The 22,786-nt window shown below is 45.3% G+C and overlaps 2 protein-coding genes and 1 long non-coding RNA gene across 3 annotated transcripts in view; 2 read left to right on the top strand and 1 right to left on the bottom strand.

The window, feature by feature from the left end:
- PCSK6 (proprotein convertase subtilisin/kexin type 6) overlaps positions 1–11,418 on the top strand; it is a 117,128-nt gene extending 105,710 nt beyond the window's left edge. Inside the window, 4 exon segments of the mRNA XM_050967462.1 lie at positions 2,959–3,062; positions 6,558–6,687; positions 8,147–8,259; positions 9,645–11,418. Of these exon segments, the coding sequence (XP_050823419.1) occupies positions 2,959–3,062; positions 6,558–6,687; positions 8,147–8,259; positions 9,645–9,772 (475 nt within the window). The 3' untranslated portion in view covers positions 9,773–11,418.
- LOC127058085 (uncharacterized) lies at positions 9,818–14,027 on the bottom strand. Its single transcript, XR_007776279.1, has 3 exons — positions 13,872–14,027; positions 11,722–11,780; positions 9,818–10,158 (listed from the first exon to the last, which is right to left on the bottom strand). It is a non-coding gene; the product is annotated as an uncharacterized LOC127058085 (long non-coding RNA).
- A 109-nt stretch (positions 14,028–14,136) lies between these two features.
- SNRPA1 (small nuclear ribonucleoprotein polypeptide A') lies at positions 14,137–22,297 on the top strand. Its single transcript, XM_050967512.1, has 9 exons — positions 14,137–14,309; positions 14,934–15,081; positions 15,691–15,769; positions 18,634–18,680; positions 19,442–19,544; positions 20,123–20,202; positions 20,744–20,819; positions 21,233–21,326; positions 22,021–22,297. The coding sequence occupies exons 1-9, from the start codon at positions 14,228–14,230 to the stop codon at positions 22,077–22,079; spliced, it is 768 nt and encodes a 255-aa protein (XP_050823469.1). The 5' UTR covers positions 14,137–14,227; the 3' UTR covers positions 22,080–22,297.
- Positions 22,298–22,786: the final 489 nt, after the last annotated feature.

Raw genomic sequence — 22,786 nt, 5'->3', positions numbered from 1 at the left:
AGCCGCCCCTGGGCCCAGCCCTACAATGAGAGGAGGTAGAAACACAGCTTAGAGCCACCATTGTCTCTTCTTACCCCAGCTGTGCTGGGTGGGAGTTCAGTGCTACTGGAGATTGAGGGCGTGGGCTCATTTTCAGAAGTGTCTTCGGAAGCCCAAGTCCCATAGTTAAAAATTCTCCCCCATTAAAGTAAAAGTGTGAAACTGGGATGTTTTGTCTCCGTGTTTGAAACTGGAAGTGCTGAGCCCATGTGACCACTGTCCTGAATTTGGTTCTCCTCTGCTGACATGTGCATAGCTGTCTGATTCAGTCAACCGGCTGTACTTGCACCGGAGTGGCTTTTTGAACAGCACTGCTTCACAGAAGTAAAAATCGGTAGCGCCGAAAGGTTCTGCAGTCCCTCAGAAAAGGGAACTGGGAACCGGTTGTCAGGTGTAAGCCATAGAAAGCTACCTGTTATTGTCCAATACCCTTTTAAACTGGGAATCCAAATCCTCTCTGTCACATTAAAGCACTAAGGGCCCAACAGAAGCATCTCCAATAAAAACTTTCTGTTTCTGCTCATTTCTGAAACCTAGAGAAGGGTCCATGGGGGGCCTATGGTTTTTCAGAGCATGGCCGAGCTGTCAATCACATCTGGCTTGCGAGTGCAGCAAAGCCTTTTGTTCGGAGGGCTTTGTGTTAAACTGCAGATGGGTTCAGTCTGGATCAGAACTCCTTGGATTAGGGGTCTGGGCCTGAATTTCTGGGCTTGGGCCCATCTCTGGTTAAAAACACACCTTATACACTGGACACACTAAAAGCTAAGTCCCAGATTCTACCACCCTTATTCCCATGGAGTAACGCCGTTCTGCACACACAGCCCTGTTGGTTCCAATAGGAGTAATCGCAGAGTAAGGGCTGGTCTTCTACGTACTGTGAACGTGGCTGGCAGGATCCGAACCCAGATCATTTGCAGACGTGCTGTTTCAAAACACAGCACCTTTGGGGTCCATATAATGGCCACCTAATACTAGTGTAATAAAGTTTAGATTTAATCCGTGGTAGCTGTAGTAACTGTGGATGCTCCAACACCATCCAGTCCATCCTTCCTATAGGTAGGACCCTGCTCTGCTCAGCTGAGAGCAACTGCAAGGCTTGTGGCACCTTATCCTTGGAAGCTACATTGCAAAGTTCGAGGCCCAGTTGTGATCCCCATACTCACGTGAGCTAACAGCCAGCACCCTAGGACTGCTCGGGCATGTGACTGCTCAGCACGATGCGGAGTCAGGAGTCTGATGTGGCCCTCGGGATTTAGGCTGCACGAATCCAAAGGAATTCCTGCTAGTCTTCAGAATCAAACAGTATTGAGAAAATAATGAGGATTTATTTGTATTACTGTAGCACCCAGGCCCCCCAGTCATGGACCTGGACCCCATGGCATTAACAGAGAACAAAACACAGCCCCTGCCCCAAAGAGCTGGCACTCTCAGCATGAGACCAATCAGTGAATAAAAAACAAACAGCTTAATTCCTCAAAATCCAGGCATCCTGGTAGTAAAGGAGAAACACCCTTTACAAGAGAGAAACCCTTGATATGATCTCTCTGTCTTGCAAAGATCCAAGTGTGCTGTGTTACAGGCCTTTCGAAGAGTTGGGCCAGCTGTCCATGTCTTTTATTTTTTTAAAAAACCCTCCCTTTCCTCTTGAGCACTTCATTAAAGATCCTGCAGCAGGTTTTTTTGAAGGGGCAGGGGGGCGGTGCATCCCTAGAAGGATTTGAATGTCTTTTGAAGTGCTGGCTCAGTTCCAGAGGACTTCTGTCCAGCTGGGAGAGAAGGCAGCGGGTAGCAGTGCTGTGCTTTTGTATTTCACGTGTTTTTAAACATTGAGTTGTTTTGGGCATTCGTGTATTACAGGAGCACACCGAGATCAGTGCCACCATTGTGCTAGGCCCTGTACACAAACACATAGCGAGAGGCAGGCTCTGCCCTGAGCAGCTTACAATCTAAATAGACAACAAGACAAACAAAGGGGAGGGAAGCAGAGGCCCAGTGGACTGAAGTGATTCACCCAGGGTCACGCGACAGGTTGGTTGCCAAGCTGGGCTAGAAACCCTTTCCAATCCTCAGTCTATTGGGCTAGCTGCTAAACCATGCTGCCCCTAATAACACAATATTTGGGGGCAGGCAGAGGGGGCCACGGAAGTACAGATTAAAAAAATCTTCACTTTCTTCTTGTGCGTTTAGGGCGATGTCCGAAAGGGCTGTAAATCAATTCTTAACGCTCCAATCCAGCAGTTGGATCCCTGTGGCAGCCCCCACCAAGATGTGACCGGGGCCTGAGCTTGGTATCAGTGAACCAGACTTGACCGGCCAGCTGACAGACAGTCCCTTGGGCCAGTTGGTGTAGCTTAGAGCAGTCACTGGGGCCAGGCATAGAACCAGAAAAACAACCCCTCTTCTCTACTGCACCAAGCAGATCTTGCCCAGTGCGGAAAATCTGGCTTCCTGGGCCCGGTCCTTGGCTGCAGTCATGGAATGCAAGTTAGGGTATACAAGGGGGGGGAGGGGGGGCTTTAAGCTATAAACCACAGTTGTGCTGCTCTGATCCTGGCCACGCTACAGCAAGCCAATCTTTTGGCATAAGTAGCCTGAAGGCTGCCCCGGGAGGGCCCATTTCAGACAGGGGTGCAGGGAAACACTGGTCATGTTCCCTGCATCAGAGCAGGGAGGGGCTGGTGTTGAAGCAACTACAATGGCTCTGTGCCACATAAGGATTCCCTTACCCAGGGCAGATCCTATGGAGACTGGGTCTGCTGGGTTCACTTTGCTTTGGGGAAGGTGGTACAGAGCTGTCTCAGGCTGCCCAGTCCTTACACGGAGGCTTGTATTAAGGTGAAATCTCGATGGTGAAATCACTAGGGATTGGGGGAGTATTTGTGTATTATGGTAAAACTTTCTTCCCTGCTTTTCCAACAGCCCATTAGGCGCAGGCTGTCTACCGGAATGCCAGCCAGGCATGTACTTCAGCAAAGAGACCTGGAAATGTGAGAGGTGCCACGCGAGCTGCCAGACATGTGTCGGTACGTTCTTCATCTGCACGTGGTCCCGAGCCGTTCCTCCAAACAGCCTTAAACCCAGCCCTCTGTGCCTGAGCCGTGAGCTCGCTGCTCTGCAGTGCAACAGCACCTGGCCTTATAGAGCATAAGGTGTGCTTTGAAGCAGCGTTGTTGGGTCAGTGCAAAAATTAACCCAGCAGCTTGTGGAAGGAGAAGAAATGGCTGTGTGGGCTCAGGGCGTTTCGCTCGCCGTGCAAAGCCCAGCACAGCAATGAGAAAGCATCCCACCATGCTGCTTTTCCATGGGGATCGTGGCCCCTGGTCTTTAACAGACAGGGCTGGCTCTAGGTTTTTTGCCACCGCCGAAGCAAAAAAAAAAAAACATGTTGAAGTGCCACCCCTTGAAAAGTGCCGCCCCAAGCACATGCTTGGAACACTGGTGCCCGCAGCTGGCCCTGTTAACAGACCGAGTCCTTTTCAGGGTGTTTGATAGGGCTACCCCTACTGAAGAATTCTCTCCAGGTGAGCTACAAAATGCCACTCCTCTGCCCTCACCATCTGCATGTGCATGTATAGAAGTAAATGGGGCCTAAAAGTCACAACCAGGTGGAGTCCCATGGTGGTAGATGTGGTACAAACATAAAGGGTGGGCTCACTTTGAGCTTGGGACGGTCACGTTGCTCACAAGTGCCCAGCAAACCCTTTTCTGTGCTGCCGTGGATACTGCATCCGCTGGATGGACAGCAGAAGTAGTTGTCTTTTACAAATGCTTTAGGGACTGTTTTTACATTTTTTTAATTTAATTTTATTTTTTGTATTCTTACACCTGTGAAGCCAGGCGCTTTAGTTGAACAAGGCTCAGGGGGAGCCCTCTAAAAATGACTTAAGACAGCTTTTCGGCACATAAAAATGGCAAGAGTTTGAAGTCTGTTACCTCGGGTCATTGCATGATTGGTTAGAAGGGATTGCTGGGAATCTCCCCCACTGAAAAAGGATCCAGCTCCCATTTATGCCATGGGCCCAAAATATCAGACTTTGAACCCATCACTGGGGCAGGACTTCTACTGCCGGTCCTGATCTTCAGGCCAGGTTAATTTAGGGGAGAGAGAAGAACTTTCACATCCTGGGGAACAGATTGACTTTACAAATAAAAATATGGTGGCTCTGGGGCTTGGAACGTTGCACTAAATGCTGGGAGACGGGTTAGTGGGTAGAGTGCAGGTGAGGCAATCAGAGGGGAGTGATCGATTTATTCTCACACAGCAACAGTGAGAGAAAAATTATTTTTAAAAGTGGGAAAATATTAATTGTGAAACCACAAACATTGGCCAGTGACACAGGACATGCGTTTTAACAATATGGACTGGGTTTCAAGCCGATGGTGTCCCTGTAAATATTACCTATCGAACAACAGCTAAGCAGTAGATAAAGGTGTAAGCAGCACCTAGAACGTGTGAACGCATGAGAAGGAAGCGCTGTTGCCCAGAATGCATCAGTCCGGGTTTCTTGCTGTTAGTCTCTACGGTATCTCAGCAATGTTTTCCAGAAAATAAAATCAAGTCTGGCTCTCGTTACTATCATCCGGAAACTGAGCTCCTGCCATGAATCCTGTGGAATTCCACAGTATCTGTTCTCAGCCTGAACCGCTCAGCCTACCGAATTTCCTGGTGCCCTGTGCAGCTGCGTGCCACTCCAGCCCCTGCCCCATCTCTTTCCCATGGCCCCTGCCCCTGCTCCACCCCACTCTCCTGAGGACTGAAGTAGGGCTGGGCCTGCACTCACCAGTGGCGGGAAGTGCAGCGGTCCAGCCCTAGACACGCCTTCGGTGGGTACTGGGGCATTGTTCCCCCCCCGTTCCCCAAGCCAACCCTGCCCCCCCGTGGGGGGGGGGAGGGCTGCGTAGGCCCCAGAATAGCTAGGGACGTCCCTGCTTCTGCCGCCTGGGGGAAGTGGGTTGGGTCTACCTGCACTTGTGCTGGTCATTCGACAGGCCACCAGGGGGGCAGCAAAGAGACAGGGACAGGGGAGCAGTTGGGCTCTACATAAAATCTCCCGAAGTGCAGTTTTTCCAGCCTGATTTTCCTGTCATCTTCTCATGCATGAAGGGCTGGTGTGAAGGGGACAACGTCAGACTGGTACTTTGTCTCTCTCTCTCTGCCTGGGGTATCTAGTCACCCAAGAAGGTAACTTGTAGCCCCAAAAAGTCACCCGTTGTTGCTGATTCAAGATTTTTGCTTGCCGAGGCCTCTCAAAAGTAGCCCAAACTGGCAAAGAACCACACAGGCTGGCAACGCTGAAGCACAGTAGCGGCTGCAGGGAGATTGCGCTACAACATAGCACCACCTGGTGGTCACAACAAAAAGGACCAGGACTTTCCTGGGAGCCTGGCCCAGCCATGTATGTCTACACTGTACATTAAGCCCAGGCTCTGTGTCAGGTCTGAGTCCAAGCTCTGCTTCCATCCACACACTGATCAGTCTGACTCAGGTCACCAGACACTCAGGATCCAGGTCCTGGGCCCCGCTAGAGGGGTGGGTCAGAACCTGAATCCAGGCCCTGTCCTTCTGCAGTGTGGATGCAGGTCAAGCTGCAGACCTGATTAAGGTATGCTTGGTGCAGTAGGATTTGTCAGCACAACTCTGAGACCTGGGTCCAGCAGTCAAAAACCCAGGTTTATGATGCAGTGTGGATGCTAAAGTGCGGGCTTGGAAACACCAACTCCATAAGCCCAGGTCCCACAGACCCGGATTTACAATGCAGCATACAAATAACCCGAAGAGGTTGTGAGGAGTAGGGCAAGGTGGCCCTCCTTGCTCCATCTTGGCCATAACATTTGCCTAGGTGTGTTGTGGAATGTTGATTTTCCCTTCCTCAAAGCATCAGGAACTGGCTGCAGCCGGAGGAGGATGCTGGTGCAGGAAGAGAGGGAGAGATTGGTGGGCTGCGCTGTTCCTGCAAACCTCGTGACCTTCCCTACTTACAGATTTTCCTGCTTGCCTTTCCTGCCATCTTCTCCTGTCTCCAAACCTTCTCAACTGAAAGTTAACCATGTGCACGAAGGGCTGGCCATGTAGGGGACAATGCTGGGCTGGTACTTTGTCTTGGTGTCTCTGTCTGGGGTATCTAACAGCAGGGTCAAAAACAGTCAAAGTCAGTGGAGATCAGAGGGTGTGAGCGCTTGAGGTCTTGGACAGTGTGCGTGCTCCTAAAAATGTCAGGCTACACTTAGCTGTACACCCAGGCCTGTCAGCATCTCTTGAAGGTCCTTTCTAGCCAGGCTGTTGGGTTAGCTGGGTCTTCGCTGGGCCTGGGATGTGGGCATGAGCTGAGGAACCATTTAGAGTCCAGCTGGCACAATAGTCTCAGGCAGCTTGTTTATTCTGCCACAGCCTTCTGGAACAGAGCAGACTCCTAATCCCGAGTGTCCCTGGCTCCTGTCCAACACAGTCATCGTAACACAATGCAGTAATTGTCTTTGTAGCAGAATATAATATTTCACATCTCCCTTGTTCTCCCTAGGGCCAGGCAAAGAGGCATGCATACAATGTGCCAAAGATTTCCACCTGCACGAGTGGCGATGTGTCCCTGCTTGCAGCCAGGGATTTTACCCTGAGGCGGTGCCAGGTCTACCTTATAAAGTCTGCACAAGGTACAGTGTCCTCTTGAGATCTTTCCCTTTGAAGTTAGAGTGATGAAATGCACAGGGAGCCATTCTTAATAGCTGACTGGATACATCGGCAATCAGAGTGGGGCTGCTGATAGCGTGTGTAACGGGGAACGAAGATAAAAATCCTGAAAACAACTGGCTGGTTGATGCTGTTTACTAGACCGACTAAAATGGTCAAACAAGCCCTGAGCTTTTTGAAATTCTTCAGCGGAGCTGATTTTTCATATGGGTAACTAGTGAAAAGTGTCAGCGTGGAGCATTCTTAGATAGTAAACTCCTTGGGGATTGTCTGATTGTTCTATTTGTACAGCGCCTGGCACAATGGGGTCCTGGTCAACGACTAGAGCTCCCAAGGGATACAATAATACAAATAACAAATGATCATAATAAGTCCTGCCTCAGGATCAGGAGAAAACCAGATTCTAGTCCATTTGCAAACAGTAGTTTCTTGACCTAAGTGGAGACTCTTATTGAATTTCACCTAATTATATGTAAGGAATAAACATTACTATTTAATAGTAGAACCAAATGTTCTAATTTCGCCAGGGAGTATCAAACCCAGTCGGCAGGTTTCATTCTTTTGGGAGGTTTCATCAGTACATCTAAATCATGTCTCCTTTAGACAGGAGAAATGTCTGACCTTGCTCCTTTTTTTTCTGTCTCATCACCTTCCACTTTAGGACTTGGACTCTCTGTAGTTGATCCAAGCTGCCTTTCTTCCTCAAAAAATGGAGTAAAAAAAGTGATGCAGTGAAGAGATGTTGCACTTATTTATTCCCTGACAAAAAACTCTGTGAAACTGGAGAGTACATATTAATTTAGAAACCCTGGGGATGTGGCAGTTGTCCCCCGAAACAAGCATTACTGATCATGGCATCTCTACATGGCAGAGTTAAACTTGCTTAAGAGCCTTAACTGCATTTTGTACTTCAACATGGCTGGGTTTCTTAAGTTTTATCTCTGGAAGTCCTGGGCTTGGGGTAATTACAACTTTCCTGGGTGGTTTTTTAACCATTAAATTCCTGATGTGTGTTCTCCAGCATAATGTTTTTTGTCTGTGAATATTAAAATTAGTTTTGTTTTAATCTTTTTGTTAAGAAGGTGAAGGAGGAGGGAAATAGCTGGGACCTCTTCTCTCCCTCCCCGCCCCCGATCCCCAAGGCCATCAGAGTATGGCAACTTATTGATCACTACTGACCAGAAACAAATGTGAAATGGAGGTGAAAGACTCCCGTGTCCTATCACCAGCCCAGTAAGAAGTTCAGCCCCTCCTGGTTCAAGTTTTCCAGAGAGAAAGGGGCTGGTTCAGTCTAGATGTAAGTGGGTTCAAACCCATTCTCTTCAGTGCCCTGAGGCTGAATTTGCCCTACGGTCTGTTGGGTCTCGACACAAATGGTTGTGGTGCCCAGAGAAAATATTTGTGCGCTTGTCTCCTTGTCAGATGCGATGACAGCTGCTCAGCCTGTGAAGGCTCCAGGGATAACTGCGTCAAGTGTAAGGAAGGTTTCAATCTGCGCATCGGCTCATGCATCACAAATGTAACCTGCATGGACGGTACGTAACGAGAGGGCAAACGTAATAAAGACCCCAGGCTTATACCCCAATAGCACAGATGTGTCTTAAAGCTTCCCTAAAGGGGCAGCTGGAGATGCCCCTGCCATCAGGGATTCCCCAATGGTATAAAGTCATTAGAATCAGCTCTACATCACCCTCTCCCATCTCTGTAAATGCGGTCTGTCAGGGCATGGCCAGCGCCCGCTGTGCTCTGGTTATTCAGAGCCATTGAGCGGCCCATGGGGACTGTTCCAGCTAGCATTAGTAAGAGCATCCCTGTGGTTGCACTAACTTACACTGGCCCAAGGATGCAGGAAGGCTGAAAGGCAACTTAGAGATACATTTGCCTCCCCTGGTCTCCACGCACCCTGGTGCAGCTGAAGATTGAGCCTATAGATTGAGTACTCTCTGTACAGGGACCTGGGCCCAAATCCTCAGCCGCATTTAGACTCCATTGATTTCACTGGAAGTTAGGCATCTAAATATCTTGGTGGATCTGGAGCCTCCCCTCTCTATAGGTCTGCAGGGTGCCTAGGATGCTGTCAGATAATAATAATAAAAAGCTTCCTAGAATTCAAGTGGAATTGGTCTTGGAATCAAACCAGAAAATAGATGAGAGAAATGTATAGGGACATAAGGAAAAATCCTTCAGCTGCACCTTTCCCAATTATCTACATTCCCAAGAATCCCCTGGCTGTAGTCAACAAAATGCTCCTGATTCTTCATTCTCTCCTCACAACAAAAGCAGGGAGAATGTTGGATGCTGTGATTTCATATTTATGGAACATATAATTGACCTACTCAAATTAAATCAAGTTACAGAATTCCTGACCTGAAACAGCACTATGATTTCTCCCATCATGGTATCTACACAATGATTGCAAGAGAAACACAGGTTACTCAGCAAGGCTGATAAGCATCTGCTTATTGCTCAAGTACACACACGTGTTTGAATTTAATTATATTTCATCCTTGGGCTAATTCTCCCACTCATCGCAAAGCGTCTCCATTCCTTCATTACAAACAGGTGGCAATACCCCTAAAAAGTGACTTATTTTCCATTTTCTCTTCTCAAACACTGGAACAAATTGCATTGCCTGTTACCTGTGAGAGGTTAAGTATCAGAGGGGTAGCCGTGTTAGTCTGGATCTGCAAAAGCAGCAAAGAATCTTGTGGCACCTTATAGACTAACAGACGTTTTGGAGCATGAGTTTTTGTGGGTGAATACCCACTTCGTCAGATGCATGTCTGGACATGCATCTGACGAAGTGGGTATTCACCCACGAAAGCTCATGCTCCAAAATGTCTGTTAGTCTATAAGGTGCCACAGGAGTCTTTGCTGCTGTGAGAGGTTGTTTATTTAAAATGTTAATCTGTTTTCTCAGATTCTTCTATTCCTGAACGCAGCCCCTCAGCTTTCAAGACTCTCTGTGAGATTGTGAAATCAAAAAAGCTCTGTGAAATGAAGCTATTTGTACAGTTATGCTGTCAGACATGTCTCATGGCTGGATAAAGTTCAGTATCTGCATCCAGGAATTCCACCACCCTGCAAGTCCAGTTTGCCAAACCTTTAGGACAAAAGTTTATTTTTTCAACTTTGGGAGAGTTTACATGGTGCTGCCTAACATCAATTTGATAACTTTAATATCTCTGTCAATTTGTTTCTATAGCAACATAATGAATAGCATTAAATCTAGGTAGGATCTTATTCTTGGTAATTAAGGCCCCAAAGATACAAAACAAATGGCAATATTAATACTCTCAAATGCTTTTCATGAATGAGGACTGATGTGTGATCCACACACCTCATCTTGTTTCTTAGTCAAAATCCTTCTGATTCAACCATTCCAAGGCATAGCAGGAGATCAGGACTCGAAAGCACCGAGGATTTCTGTGTCTCTGAGAAGAAGCTATTAATGTTTAAACACTTTCTGTTCTTCTATGCTAGCTCATGACTGATAAAAATCCACATTACAAAAAAAAAGCAGTACAGTATTTTTCTGTTCTTTACATATGTAACATGATGAACTGTGTAATCTGAACTAAATAATCTGCTCGATAAAAGCTCTAAAGCAAAGTATTCAGGTTACTTGTTGGTTTCTGTTGTTAACTGTTTGTCTGGCCATAAATTTGACAATAACTGGAGACTTGAGGATCATATTCTGAGTTAGTGTAAGAGGGACAATCCAGTGCATCTGCTAGTGCTGTCTGAATTTAGCCCATAGTGTCTGTTGGGGCCCTCAACCTGCCAGCTGTTGCATGCAAGCAGATACATGTCCGTGCACAGAGCCCCACTGATTCAGTGGGAGGCTGGCCAGACATAAAGGTCCACCCACATGGCTCAGGAGTCTTATTTACTGAATCCATTTCTCTTCCAAAATAGTGAGTAAGTTGTTGATGAACTCCGTTCTAATAATTGAAACCGGTTAGGTTCTTCCTCTCCTAGCTAAATGAGATAGTTTTCCTGTATTTTTACCCTCCAGCATTTGCATCAAAGCCTCTTCTATATGACAACACATTGATGGATGTAACACCTCTAAGAAATCCCGAGGCTGATAATCCGGTCAGGAAATGCCTTCCCTATCCAGCTCAGTTCTCTAAAACAAATCAGAATCTCTTCACTCTGTCTCCAAATAGAATGTCATGTGGTGTTTGTATAATTGTTTAAAGTTTATTTGGCTATGTTGCCCTGAGATTTTTTGTAATAACTTATACTGTGTTTCTCCATAGATTATTAATTATTATTATTATTATTTTTATGGGAAATGGGGAATCTTTTATGTGTCTTATTCAGGTGTTTCCCTTTCTCTGGGACCTCTGTTGCCAGACTTTACAAAGATGTTATTTTCATAAGACATATGTAGACGATACTTCTTATGTTGCATGTTCGGATTTTCATTGTTAATAGTTTTAACAAGTTCAACTTTCTGCCAGTGAAATTCGCAGTAAAAGCTTTATCAGTTCTTTATGAAGCAGGAAGAATCCGGGTTTTTTTAATTCAAATTATTTTCACCTTGTCTGGGCCTGTCCAGTAAAACCTCAGCCAGGTGAACAGGGGATGGCCAAATGTCATTGTTCATAAAACTGAATGGATCAATAACCACGTAAAGGCAAAGCTTCTATGAACTGACCATAAAATTAATAAATTGTTTACATCCACTAATGAGTAAGACTGTACTCTTTCCAAGACGCCAAAGTCAATGGATTTATCTTGTCATTCAGGCCAGAGTCAGATCAAGTGTGTGATGTTTCTGTGAAGTCTTTATTATTTTGATGGACATAGCTTGATGGATCAGGGTCAAAAGTCAGTTGTTCAAGATTTTTTGCTGGGGGGTTAACTATGTACTTACTGCTGGAGATGCATTTCTTCTGCAGAGGGGCACACACCCATTCTCATTAACTAGTACCAATGCTTGTACCTTCAGAGGAAGTTTAGATCACGCAAAAATCCAAGGTACTTACTAATGATGATTTGCGCATAGCACTTTTCATCCTGAAGGCTCCCAAACTGCTTTGCAAACCTGCATACAAACCACACATAGCATAGCAGCTAGCAACACACAGCAATGGGACGGGATTGTCATGGCAGAAAGTGAAGAACATCTTATCACATTTAGGTAGGCAGAACAAAGTTACCCAAGTTGGAATTTGGCCAGGACCTAAAGGAGAGGACCCATCCGCCTAAGAAAAGTTCTAGGCAATTTTTAATGAGCCCTGGTGCTCAGAGACCTTGCTTTTACGCTGAAAGATGAATGCTCCAGCAGAATGGTGCCCTCTAAGACCAGGCTGGGGCATCGTTTCATTACTGATTCTGAGAGAAGAAAATGTCCACCACTACTTCTCACAGCACCTGGCTGTTCTTTAGTTCCCCATCCAGGCACTAACCCAGATAGCCCTGCTTATTTGGTGAGCTCTGTTGGAATTGCAGCACAAGGCAATGTGGCTGCAGGCTTTGAACTAAATGAAAGTAAAAGCATTATCCTATCGCTGCAGCCAGAGTACTAAACCAACATGCCTTGCTGTAACAATCTAACTGCAGAGGATGGGACGTATATCATTGTGTTGGTGGGACAGTTCAAATAGACTCCCAGGCTCAATATGGCTTTACTGGGGTGGCGTAGATCCAATTTTTGACCTGGCGAAGGCCTGGCTTTGTTTGCAGGTGCAAAGCTTGAGTATTTGCATCTTTGTCAGGTAAGAAAGGGCACAAGTGCTCTGAGTTGTGCCTGCAATTCAACTGTGGGCAGGGCCGCCCAGAGGATTCGGGGGGCCTGGGGTCTTGAATTGCTGCCGAAGACCCGGCACTTCGGTGGTGGTTCCCGGGGCGAAAGGACCCCCTGCTGCGGGGCTTTGGGGCACTTTGGTGGCGGGTCCCGGTGCGGAGGGACCCCTGCTGCCGAATTGCTGCCGAAGACCCAGAGCGGAAGAAGCTCCGGGGTCCCGGGGCCCAGAGTGAAAGACCCTGCTCCAGTGGCCCCGAGAAACTCTCGTGGGGGCCCCTGTGGTGCCAAGGGCCTGGGGCAAATTGCCCCACTTGCCCTCCCCCCAGACGGCCCTGACTGTGGGTGCAAATTGGGTAGGTGCTTCCAGATGGAATTCAAGGTTGTGGTTTTAACCTAGCAGGCCCTAAAATGATCAGTTACTTGTGAGATTACTTCTCTCCCCATGATTTACTGCCACAGGTGAGATTAGCAGAGGTGTTCGAACTGGATCTCCCTCAATTTATCTTCCCTTGGTGAAATTCAATGACCTGTGTTTATGCAGAAGGTCGGACAAGACAATTACATGTTTCCAGCTCAGCTCTCAAGGCCTGGAGACAGCAGCTAGTGGCAGAAAGGCCAACATAACCTTAGCAAATACCTGAGCAGGAAGGTGTTTATGGGGACTGATGTTCAACACAAACTTCTGGTGTTGTGTTTGAACTAAGCAGGAGCGAGCATCAGCACTTGTAACTGGAGGTGGGGAGGGCAGTTGTTGAACTGATGGTTCATGTACGTTCACGCTGGGGGAACGGTGTGGAATCTGTTCAGATCCAGCTGTGTCCAAAGGAAACAGCCTTTCTAGCCAGGATGCCGCCAGGCATTTGTACAGAGGAAGTTCTCTCACTCTTCATTACTTTCAAAGTGGGGTAGAACAAGGCGTTAAGCAGCCCAGCGCTCTATGGTCTCACGCACAGCGTTGCCAATGCACCCTGATCCTCACCTGCAGACAGCTCGACTATCCTAGTCCTGGGTCACCCCCCAGTCTGGCAACACACCTCGCTCCTCACCTGATGCTAGTGCACCACCCTGTGGGGCTCCATGAAAAGTCAGTTTGACAAGATACAATTTTTGCAACAGAAAACTCCAGGCTTCCAACTGGGGCGACCAGACAGCAAGTGTGAAAAATTGGGACGGAGGTGGGGGGGTAATAGGAGCCTATATAAGAAAAAGACCCCAAAATCGGGACTGTCCCTATAAAATCAGGACATCTGGTCACCGTATTTCCACCTGACCTCTCCTCCTTTCCCCGATGGAATCCCAGGCAAGCCCACACGTCGCAGGGGGGGGTGTCCCACGCACGTTTTTTGCATTCTGAAGGCACTTTGCGTACAAGCCACTCAATGGCGTTACCTTGTCTGGTACCTTCCCACCTCTGTAAGGGCCACAGGCTGCACGGTGCTCGGAGCTGCCTAACCCGCCCAGAGGTTTTCACCTACCGACTCGCGCCGCACGCCCGTCACGTCAAATCACCGCGGGCAGGTTTCCGGCCTTGAGTTCAAGTGAATGGGGGGCTGCCTCCGTTGCTATGGCGTTGGGAGGCGGGGCCCAGAAGCGGGCGCTCGTGGGCTCGGCGCTCGGCCTGTGCCTGCCGGCTCGGGGTCTCGGCGCTCGGCCCGCACGGCGTTGTCCTGCGCGGCGTGACGTGGCGTGGCGCAGTGCTCTAGGCCCCGCGGGACTCGGGAGCGGAGTGTGAGGCGCGCGGCAGGATGGTGAAGCTCACGGCGGAGCTGATCGAGCAGGCGGCTCAGTACACGAACGCCGTGCGGGACCGGGAGCTCGATCTGCGCGGTGAGGCCTTGCTCGGAGACTGGCCCTGCCCCGGGCAGGGGTGGGGAGAGGTTCGGGCTGGGGAAGGGGTGTGTGTGTAGGGGGCTTGGGCCGGGTGTGTGTGTAGGGGGGGAGGGGCCCCGCTCGGGGGGGGGGCCGGGGATGTGTGGGGAGGGGCTCTGGCCGGGTGTGTGTGTGGCAAGGAAGAGGTTCCGCTAGGGGTGTGTGGGGAAGGGTTTGGGCCTGGTGTGTGTGTGTGTGGGGAGGGGTTCCGCTCGGGCTGGGTGTGGATGTGGGGAGGGGTTCCGCTCGGGCTGGGTGTGGATGTGGGGAGGGGTTCCGCTCGGGCTGGGTGTGGATGTGGGGAGGGGTTCCGCTCGGGCTGGGTGTGGATGTGGGGAGGGGTTCCGCTCGGGCTGGGTGTGGATGTGGGGAGGGGTTCCGCTCAGGGTGTGTGAGAAGAGGTTCGGGTCGGGGGTGTGTGGGGAGGAGTGGGGGGCTTGGGCCGGGGAGTGATGTTATTTGTGCTTTCTAACCTGGGTTTCCTGCATTTCGTGTTGAACCTGCAGTTTCCACATCTCATCCCCCCTCCCATACTGACTCCATCTTACTCTGGTCTGATGTCCCGCCCTCCCCCTCCTCCAGGGTACAAAATCCCCGTTATTGAGAACCTGGGCGCCACCTTGGACCAGTTCGATGCTATCGATTTCTCTGACAATGAGATCCGCAAGTTGGATGGGTTCCCTTTGCTGAAGAGGCTGAAAACATTACTGATGAATAACAACAGGATATGGTATGGGGCTGTGGTGCTGCAGCATGGGATAGCTTTGGGGTGGATGTATGGAAGGAGTCCCAGGGTGCGGCCAGATTTCAGCATTGGCTTTTCCTTGCAGCACTACAGTGGTGCAGTTTACAAATGGCCAATGGTTATTTTAATGGAAGAACACGGCATGTTGCAATATGGAGCAGCACTGTAGCCTGCTTCATTTTCAGTGTGCTTTACAGGTGATGATCCTCATAACTCCTGGGTCAAGTCAATAAGTATTATCCTCATTTTATGGGCAAGAAAACTAAGGCATGGAGTTTGTAATTTGCTCAAAGCCACAGATACTTAGTATCTTTTGTTTACCATTCCTGTGCTCAGACCAGTGAAAAATGTAAATCATGCTCTGGAAGTTTGGGGCATTGGTAAGTTGGGCACAAAATGGATGTGATCGTAGGTAATTTACAGAATAAAGATCCAAACTGTTTTACTTGAAATGGGGTGAGTGATTCCAAAACTAGGTGAACCCTTGTACAAGTATTACATCTAAGGGTTAAAATGTGTATGCATGTTTTTATTATTAAAATTTATTACCAACCTAAATCAGATTTTGATTATTTTTTTAAATATTAAATTTAGTCGGATCGGTGAAGGACTTGAACAGGCCTTACCCAACCTTCAGGAGATCATTCTTACCAATAATAGCATTGTGGAGCTGGTAAGTTGCTTATTTAAAAAAAAAAAATCAAATCAGTTTGAATTATGCACATATACCTCTACCCTGATATAACGTGACCCGATATAACACAAATTTGGATATAAGGTGTTAAAGCAGTGCTCTGGCAGATCAAAGCAAGTTCGATATAACATGGCTTTCATCTATAACGCAGTAAGATTTTTTGGCTCCCACGGACAGCGTTATATCAGGATAGAGGTGTATTTGTATATGTTGTTGTTGTTACATGGCTTTGTTGAAAAGTGAATAAAACTGCTTTAATGTATTAATCACAGATTATCTTTTCTCAAGAGGATAATTTTTGACACGCAGTGAAGCATAAGATGTTACTAATAGAAGGCTTTTCTAGGAAAGGTATAACACAGTAACATGTAAATAACTTCTATGCATGTCAATAGTTCTAAGTGTGTGCAAGATTGTTTATGGGACTGTGGCCTTCATTAGAATGTACCGTTTGAAGTTGGATATTGTGCTATTTATTACAAAAAGGTCAGATTTTTCTTTAATTTTCCAGTTTAATTAGGCTCATGCCTCTTTTACACTTTTACTATCTAAAATGGGCATGGAACTTTAAAGGAGAATAGGACGCTTTCACAAGGGTCACTTCATTGCTTTGCAATTAAACAGCTCCAGGTCTAAACACACAGACTGAAAGAAGCAAAATCTTGTGAATTTAAAAAAAAACCTCAAATGCTCATTATGTAAACTTTTTTTTTCATGGCTGTTCAGGAATCATATGCAATATTTTTTCCTAGTTTTTATGTTAGCATTCACAAGCATGTAATGCAAACAGTTTTATTATATACTCTCTTAAGGCTAAATTTTGTCCTCAACTATTACACCTGTGCAGCTCCATTAGCATTGCACAGGCATAAATAAGGGCAGATTTTAGTCCTTGGTGTGGGACTAGAGGCAGATTTGAAGTCCTTGATGGCATGGTTAGGCCTTGGCTACACTACAAAGTTTTATTGGCAAAAGTTATGGCACTTTAATTAAAGTCGCTGTTCCATGTTCACGCTATGCTCCTTGTGTCAGCAGAGTGCATCAACACTGCAGCTCTGTCATCCATACAGAGAGCAATGCAATGTGGTGGCTGCAGGGTGCTATGGGAAGGGTTTGAAATGCCTCCATGGGGCAGATACAGCATCACGTTGCAGGTTTCTTAATCCCATTGTTCCATGGGTATCTTAGTAGATTGTCAGCCGGCTTTTCAACTGACGTGGGTGCGGTGAGAGTGGTGTTTCTGGGGCGGCGAAGACAGCAGGCTGACCGACCTATCCTGAGGCAAGGGGAGGGGAACACCCCCCCCTCGGTAGCCCCTGGCTCTGCTGCTCACAGCAGTCTCTTCCAAAGAAGCCCACTCTGCCTGTGGTTTTGTGATTCCCTCCAAGTTCTCCCACAGCCTCCTCAGCTGCAGGGGGCAGCATCCTGAGCAGCTCTGTGAGCTGAGGAATGTCAAAGCAGCACTTCAGTTGGTCCAGGCAGGAGAGGTCTGCCTGCCACTGTGTTACTAGTGCAGAACAGAAGCATTCCAAGTTAATGACACAGAGCAGCACAGCGCAGATGGCAGATACTTCCCTGAGCTTTGAAAGGGGAGGAGCGCATGCTGCAGGGCAGCAGAGATCAAAACTGTCATGGCAGGCATTGTGGGATACTGGTGGAAGCCAGTTATGTGGACAAAACAAACAGCAGTGTCTACATTGATGCTTTGTCACTTTAACTTTGTCACAAAAAGCTTTATGCCTTTCATTGAGGTGGTTTTATTTTGTCGGAAAAGCAGAGTTTTGCTGCCAAAAGTAGCTTTGTAGTGTGTAACCTCCCTTGTTTTTTTGGCAAAAGGCAGTTTTTTGCCGACAAAACTTTGTAGTGTAGACAAAGCCTTATCTGCTTAAGCCAGTGGTTCTCCAAACTTTTTTTTACTGGTGACCCCTTTCACATAGCAAGCCTCTGAGTGTGACCTCCTCCCACCCCCACCCCAATAAATTAAAGACACTTTTTAATATATTTAACACTATTATACATTCTGGAGGCAAAGCGGGGTTTAAGGTGGAGGTTGACAGCTTGCGACTCCCCATTTAATAACCTCATGACCCCCCAAGGTGTCCTGACCCCCAGTTTGAGAACCCTGGCTTAAGCCTTATCTCCATGTGCTATTTATAGCCTAAGACTAAAACTTGTTTTACCTCTTCTTTCCCCCCAGCCCCCCTTATTTTGAAGGTATTTTATCCTAATGATATTCAGAACATTTAAGAACAATTGTTTCTTGAATTAAGGTTTATGCACCATGAGTACTTGAGATGTTACGTACTTTGTTTACATTTCTAGAAAAAATATTTACAGGTCATTGTAAAAAATTACACTTTCATTTGGCCAAATTTAAAAAAATAGTTTGAAAAGAACGTGATCTTTTATCCTTTTTTATAGTCTGATATCCTTTACAGTAGCCCCATACTACCAACCATTTTTACTTACCCGCTATTTATGAGAGTGTTTGGATACGCTGAAGGCTAATGATCTTTCATTACAAGCTTTGGACTCCTGTTAAGTTAGAACATAAGAGTGATCATACTGGGTCAGACCAAAGGTCCATCCAGCCCAGTATCCTGTCTTCCAACAGTGGCCAATGCCAGGGGCTTCAGAGGGAATGATCAGAACAGGTAATCATGAAGCGATCCATCCCCTTTGGCCCAGTGCCATCTTCTGGTAAACAGAGGCATGGGACACCACCCCTGCCCATTCTGGCTAATAGCCATTGATAGACCTATCCTCCATGAATTCATCTAGTTCTTTTTTTTAACCCTATTATAGTCTATTTTAAGATTACTTATTGTGTTCCCATTACTTAGGGTGAACTGGATCCTTTGGCAACGATTAAATCACTGACTTACCTGAGGTATGGAATCTTAATGTATATGAACAGATCTTTTTAATGTACAGCTATACTTACTTTTTAAAAAATCTTTCATATTATCTTACCCTTACTGTTAGCCACTGGCTTAGTTCTTTGTTTTGAAATGGTTGTTTTTTTCCATTGGGCCAGGCATGTGTTTTAAATAATGAATCAATAAACAAAATGCCCATTAGTCTACAAAAAATACATAGTTTTTAATGAGTGAAATTCTTCAGTTGCCACCAAATCTGTCAAAGGAAATAGGAATTAACCATTACGTTTACATTAAGTACTGTGTAAGCATACAGCCCATCTCTATTGTATATTTTACCTCCTCAGAATTAGATTGAGATCTATTGTTGCAAAACACTCTAGATTAAATCTAAATCACATGCTGTTCAGGAGAGGGAATTGCATCAAGCCAGGAGTTCAGTAAGAGATCATGAGCCAGAATCTGGGGTGGGGGAGAGGGGGGAGAATGGAAAAGTTCAGATTTTTGTTTATTCTAGATGTATTGATCGACTACAGTTGTTCGTGTTTTCATTTTGAGAAGCATTTGAACTTCTGTGCTAAAATCTTCTATAGTAAAATTCACTAAGCTGGTAAACTAGACTCTAAGAACAAACTTTCACTCTTTCATAGAGATCAGGAGCAGTGTTACTGCATTTATTTAGTGTGCAGTCTTAAAGTTTAGCATTAAACTTCTTTAAAAGAAGCAGTCTCTTGTATTCAGAATTTCTTTAAAATCTTTCTTTACTTCATAGTATTTTAAGGAACCCTGTAACAAATAAGAAGCATTACAGATTGTATGTAATCCACAAAGTCCCACAAATCAGAGTGTTGGATTTCCAGAAAGTGAAACTAAAAGTAAGTGGCATTTTTCCTAGCCTCTGTTTAATTAGGATCTTTGAGTTAGACATTTGTTCTTGTTTTATTTGATTGTAAATTTAATGGTGTTGCAATTTGTGCCCTCCCACCTGACCCACCAATGTTTGTTAGCTACATTTGCACCAATACTGATGTCTAATGAAATACATACTTTGGGGCACCTTTTACTTCACAAGTTCATTGTTTCAGTAGCTTAATTCAATAGCTTAAACCACCCGTGTTTAAGTACAGTTTGGATCGTCTCTGTCCTTTTTAGTGTTCTGAGTACAGCAGCAGATCTTTAGTGAAAGAAATAGGAAATCCTGACACAAACCTCTACTCGATCTGAGGACGAAAAGGTGGGGAAGAACTTCCTCTGGGAAGTGTTTGAGACTGCCATATTCAGAGTTCAAGCCTTTTAACTTATTGTCAAAGTGCCTCTAAATCTAGTGTCGAGACACCAGTCTTCGCTGATCCAAGAAGTCTTCAGCCTATTTATTTTCAAGGAAAGAAGCTATGCAAAATGCACATGATGTTCCTATTGAAATTAACTTTGTGTGTGTGTGATATCGCTGTAGGAGCGTCAGGAGGCAGAGAAAATGTTCAAGGGCAAACGGGGTGCACAGCTTGCAAAGGATATTGCCAAGAGAACAAAAACGTAAGATAAAGAGAACCAATTTAAACTGGCATTTGCCTTCAGAAACACCACCTGGGTTTCCCAGTGCAGCACCAGAGAGTAAATTGAAATGCCACTTGTTAACAGGATGTCTTAATATCTCTGGTAGTGTGTCGCCAGATATGCTGGCGCCAAACATCCTAGTCTTGGATGGTGGTGAATACCATTGCTCAGAAACACCTTTTTTTTTTTTTTTTTTTTAAAAGGTGACTTCTCATTACAGTCTATGCAGCAAAACTCAACTGTTCAGCAACATCCAAGTTAATGGCTTAAATCCAAAGCATAATCTTCCTAATGCAGAAGGCCTGCTTCTCTTCATGAGCAGATAAAAGGGTGGGAGGTGAGGAAGCTGACCTGCTGGTGTTTCTGAAGGAGGCAGTTCTTCATTGTATCAGTTTGTTAACAAAGATAAGATACTACACTTGATTGAATGCAATACTTCCAAAGTTTTAACTTTTGGAAGTTAGAGAAGCAGATGTCATTCATAGGGATGCTAATAATATGCCTTTATTCTTCTTTCAAGTTTCAATCCAGGTGCTGGCTTACCAACTGACAAAAAGAAAGCTGGGCCCTCCACAGGAGATGTTGAAGCAATTAAGGTAACATTTTTGGGACATGATGTACAGGGAAAAGCGAAGTAGGGAAACTGCCCAGGATCAGAAATGTAGTGATGTTAGGTGCCCTCCTTACTGGTAACTGCTTACTCATAACTTTCCAAAGTAAAAGAGGAAAAGTGTGTTCTGCTCACTTATATACTGTACCTTCTGTGTTTTGGGTTTCTTGTTGCAAAAATCTTTGACATTTTATTGGACTTCCTTCTTTGTGTTCTTTTCTTGATCTTAGTGACATCTTGTTTAGATATGACCACAGAGTAAGCCAACATACTGTAACTCTCTCTAGAGTACAATTTTAGTTGACTGTTCTTGAAGCAGATGTTTTTTACATATTAATTGCAGCAGCTTGTTAACATGTTGAATGAGTATTGATTAGCTTGTTGGTCTTCCCCTTTTAGAATGCCATAGCAAATGCTACAACTTTGGCTGAAGTAGAGAGACTCAAGGGTTTGTTGCAGTCTGGTCAGATACCTGGCAGAGAACGAAAAACAGGTAATTGTATACTTTTTTTGTTACTTTTCTGTTTTGTCACAGAGTGATTCAGTAATATAAACAGCATGAATCAAAAGCATAATTTTTTAAAACTTTGCCTGGAACTTGATATGATCTCAGTCAGTGGGTTGAGGTGGATGGGTTATGTAGTTGAAAATGGTTAAAAAAGAATTGGTGTCATCAATCAGTCTGATTCTATTTCCAAAAAGTTAAAAGGTTGTAACAAGGGGGTGGATATATCATGCTGCATAAATCAAGAAAGATGAACTTTTAGACACGATGAAAGGATGCAGGAATATTAATTCCTTTTTAATGTAACACTTGTGATGTATAGTTGAATTTGATTAAAATCATTTGCAAAATTTGATAACCTCAAATACAGAAGCTTAATTTTCTGGGTCAGTTTGCTGACCATAAAGATACCAGGTAATCTGACCTTTTTAGACAGTGGAAGACAAGCTGAGGAGTTTCTCCGTGGAAATAAAGCAAGCTGCATATCAGACTAGGCCGTGACAAGCTCAGATGTTACCATGGGTATAACTCAAAACTGTGTCGTAAAATAATTGAATCAATAACTGTAGGTGAATGTGAGAATCTTCAAATCATATACCCTATCTGAAAAGTGGGGATAAAGAGATTCGTGTCTGTAAAGTCTTAACAGGTATTAAATAGCTCTGATGTATCCATTTTGTAGGACCCACAGAGGATGTTGAAGAGGAGATGGAAGAAGATATAGTTCCCAATGGATCTTAAATCGTATCTTCAGGTGATCTGAAGAATGTGTAGTATTGTATTATTGTCTCGGAATACATTTCCACGTTGACATAGTGTTACGTTAATAACATTACCCTTTTTACAAAATGTATTTTTGTTAGCTGGGGCTTTTTAGAAGTCCTATTGGTGTGTTTGAAATTTCCATTGTAAATTTTATACTGTACATGAAGTCCAATAAAACACCATTTCCTTTCTCTGCAGGCGTTATTGTGACAAGTTATTTTCTGTGGGCCTAAAATGGATTTAATATCCTCCTCTTCCTTATGTTTCTTCAAGATGCTTTCTCTTTCCCCAGTTGCCTTTTCTTTAACTCACTCTTGATATTTAGTTACTAGTGAAGTCTTCATAGGATTTAAACTGTCAGTTATTCAAATATGAATATAAATATTGACAGTGCTATACACAACTGCGGGGAAAGCAAAAAAGACACATAAATAAAACTGCCCATGGTCTATATTTGTTTAACTAAAATATAATTACCAAAGTTTGAATTTAGTCAGTGGGCTAACCCTTATTTTCTTTTGGAAAAACAAGGAGTCCTTGTGGCACCTTAATACATTTGTCTCCAAGGTGCCACAAGGACTCCTCATTGTTTTTGCTAATACAGACTAACACAGCTACCACTCTGAAACCTAACAGCAGCAAAAGTTATACATCTGTTAACTAGGGCCAAGACTTCAGTTTTG

Source organism: Gopherus flavomarginatus, chromosome 9 (assembly GCF_025201925.1).
Source record: "Gopherus flavomarginatus isolate rGopFla2 chromosome 9, rGopFla2.mat.asm, whole genome shotgun sequence".
Lineage (NCBI taxonomy): Eukaryota > Metazoa > Chordata > Testudines > Testudinidae > Gopherus > Gopherus flavomarginatus.
This window is presented reverse-complemented; position numbering and strand designations above follow the sequence as displayed.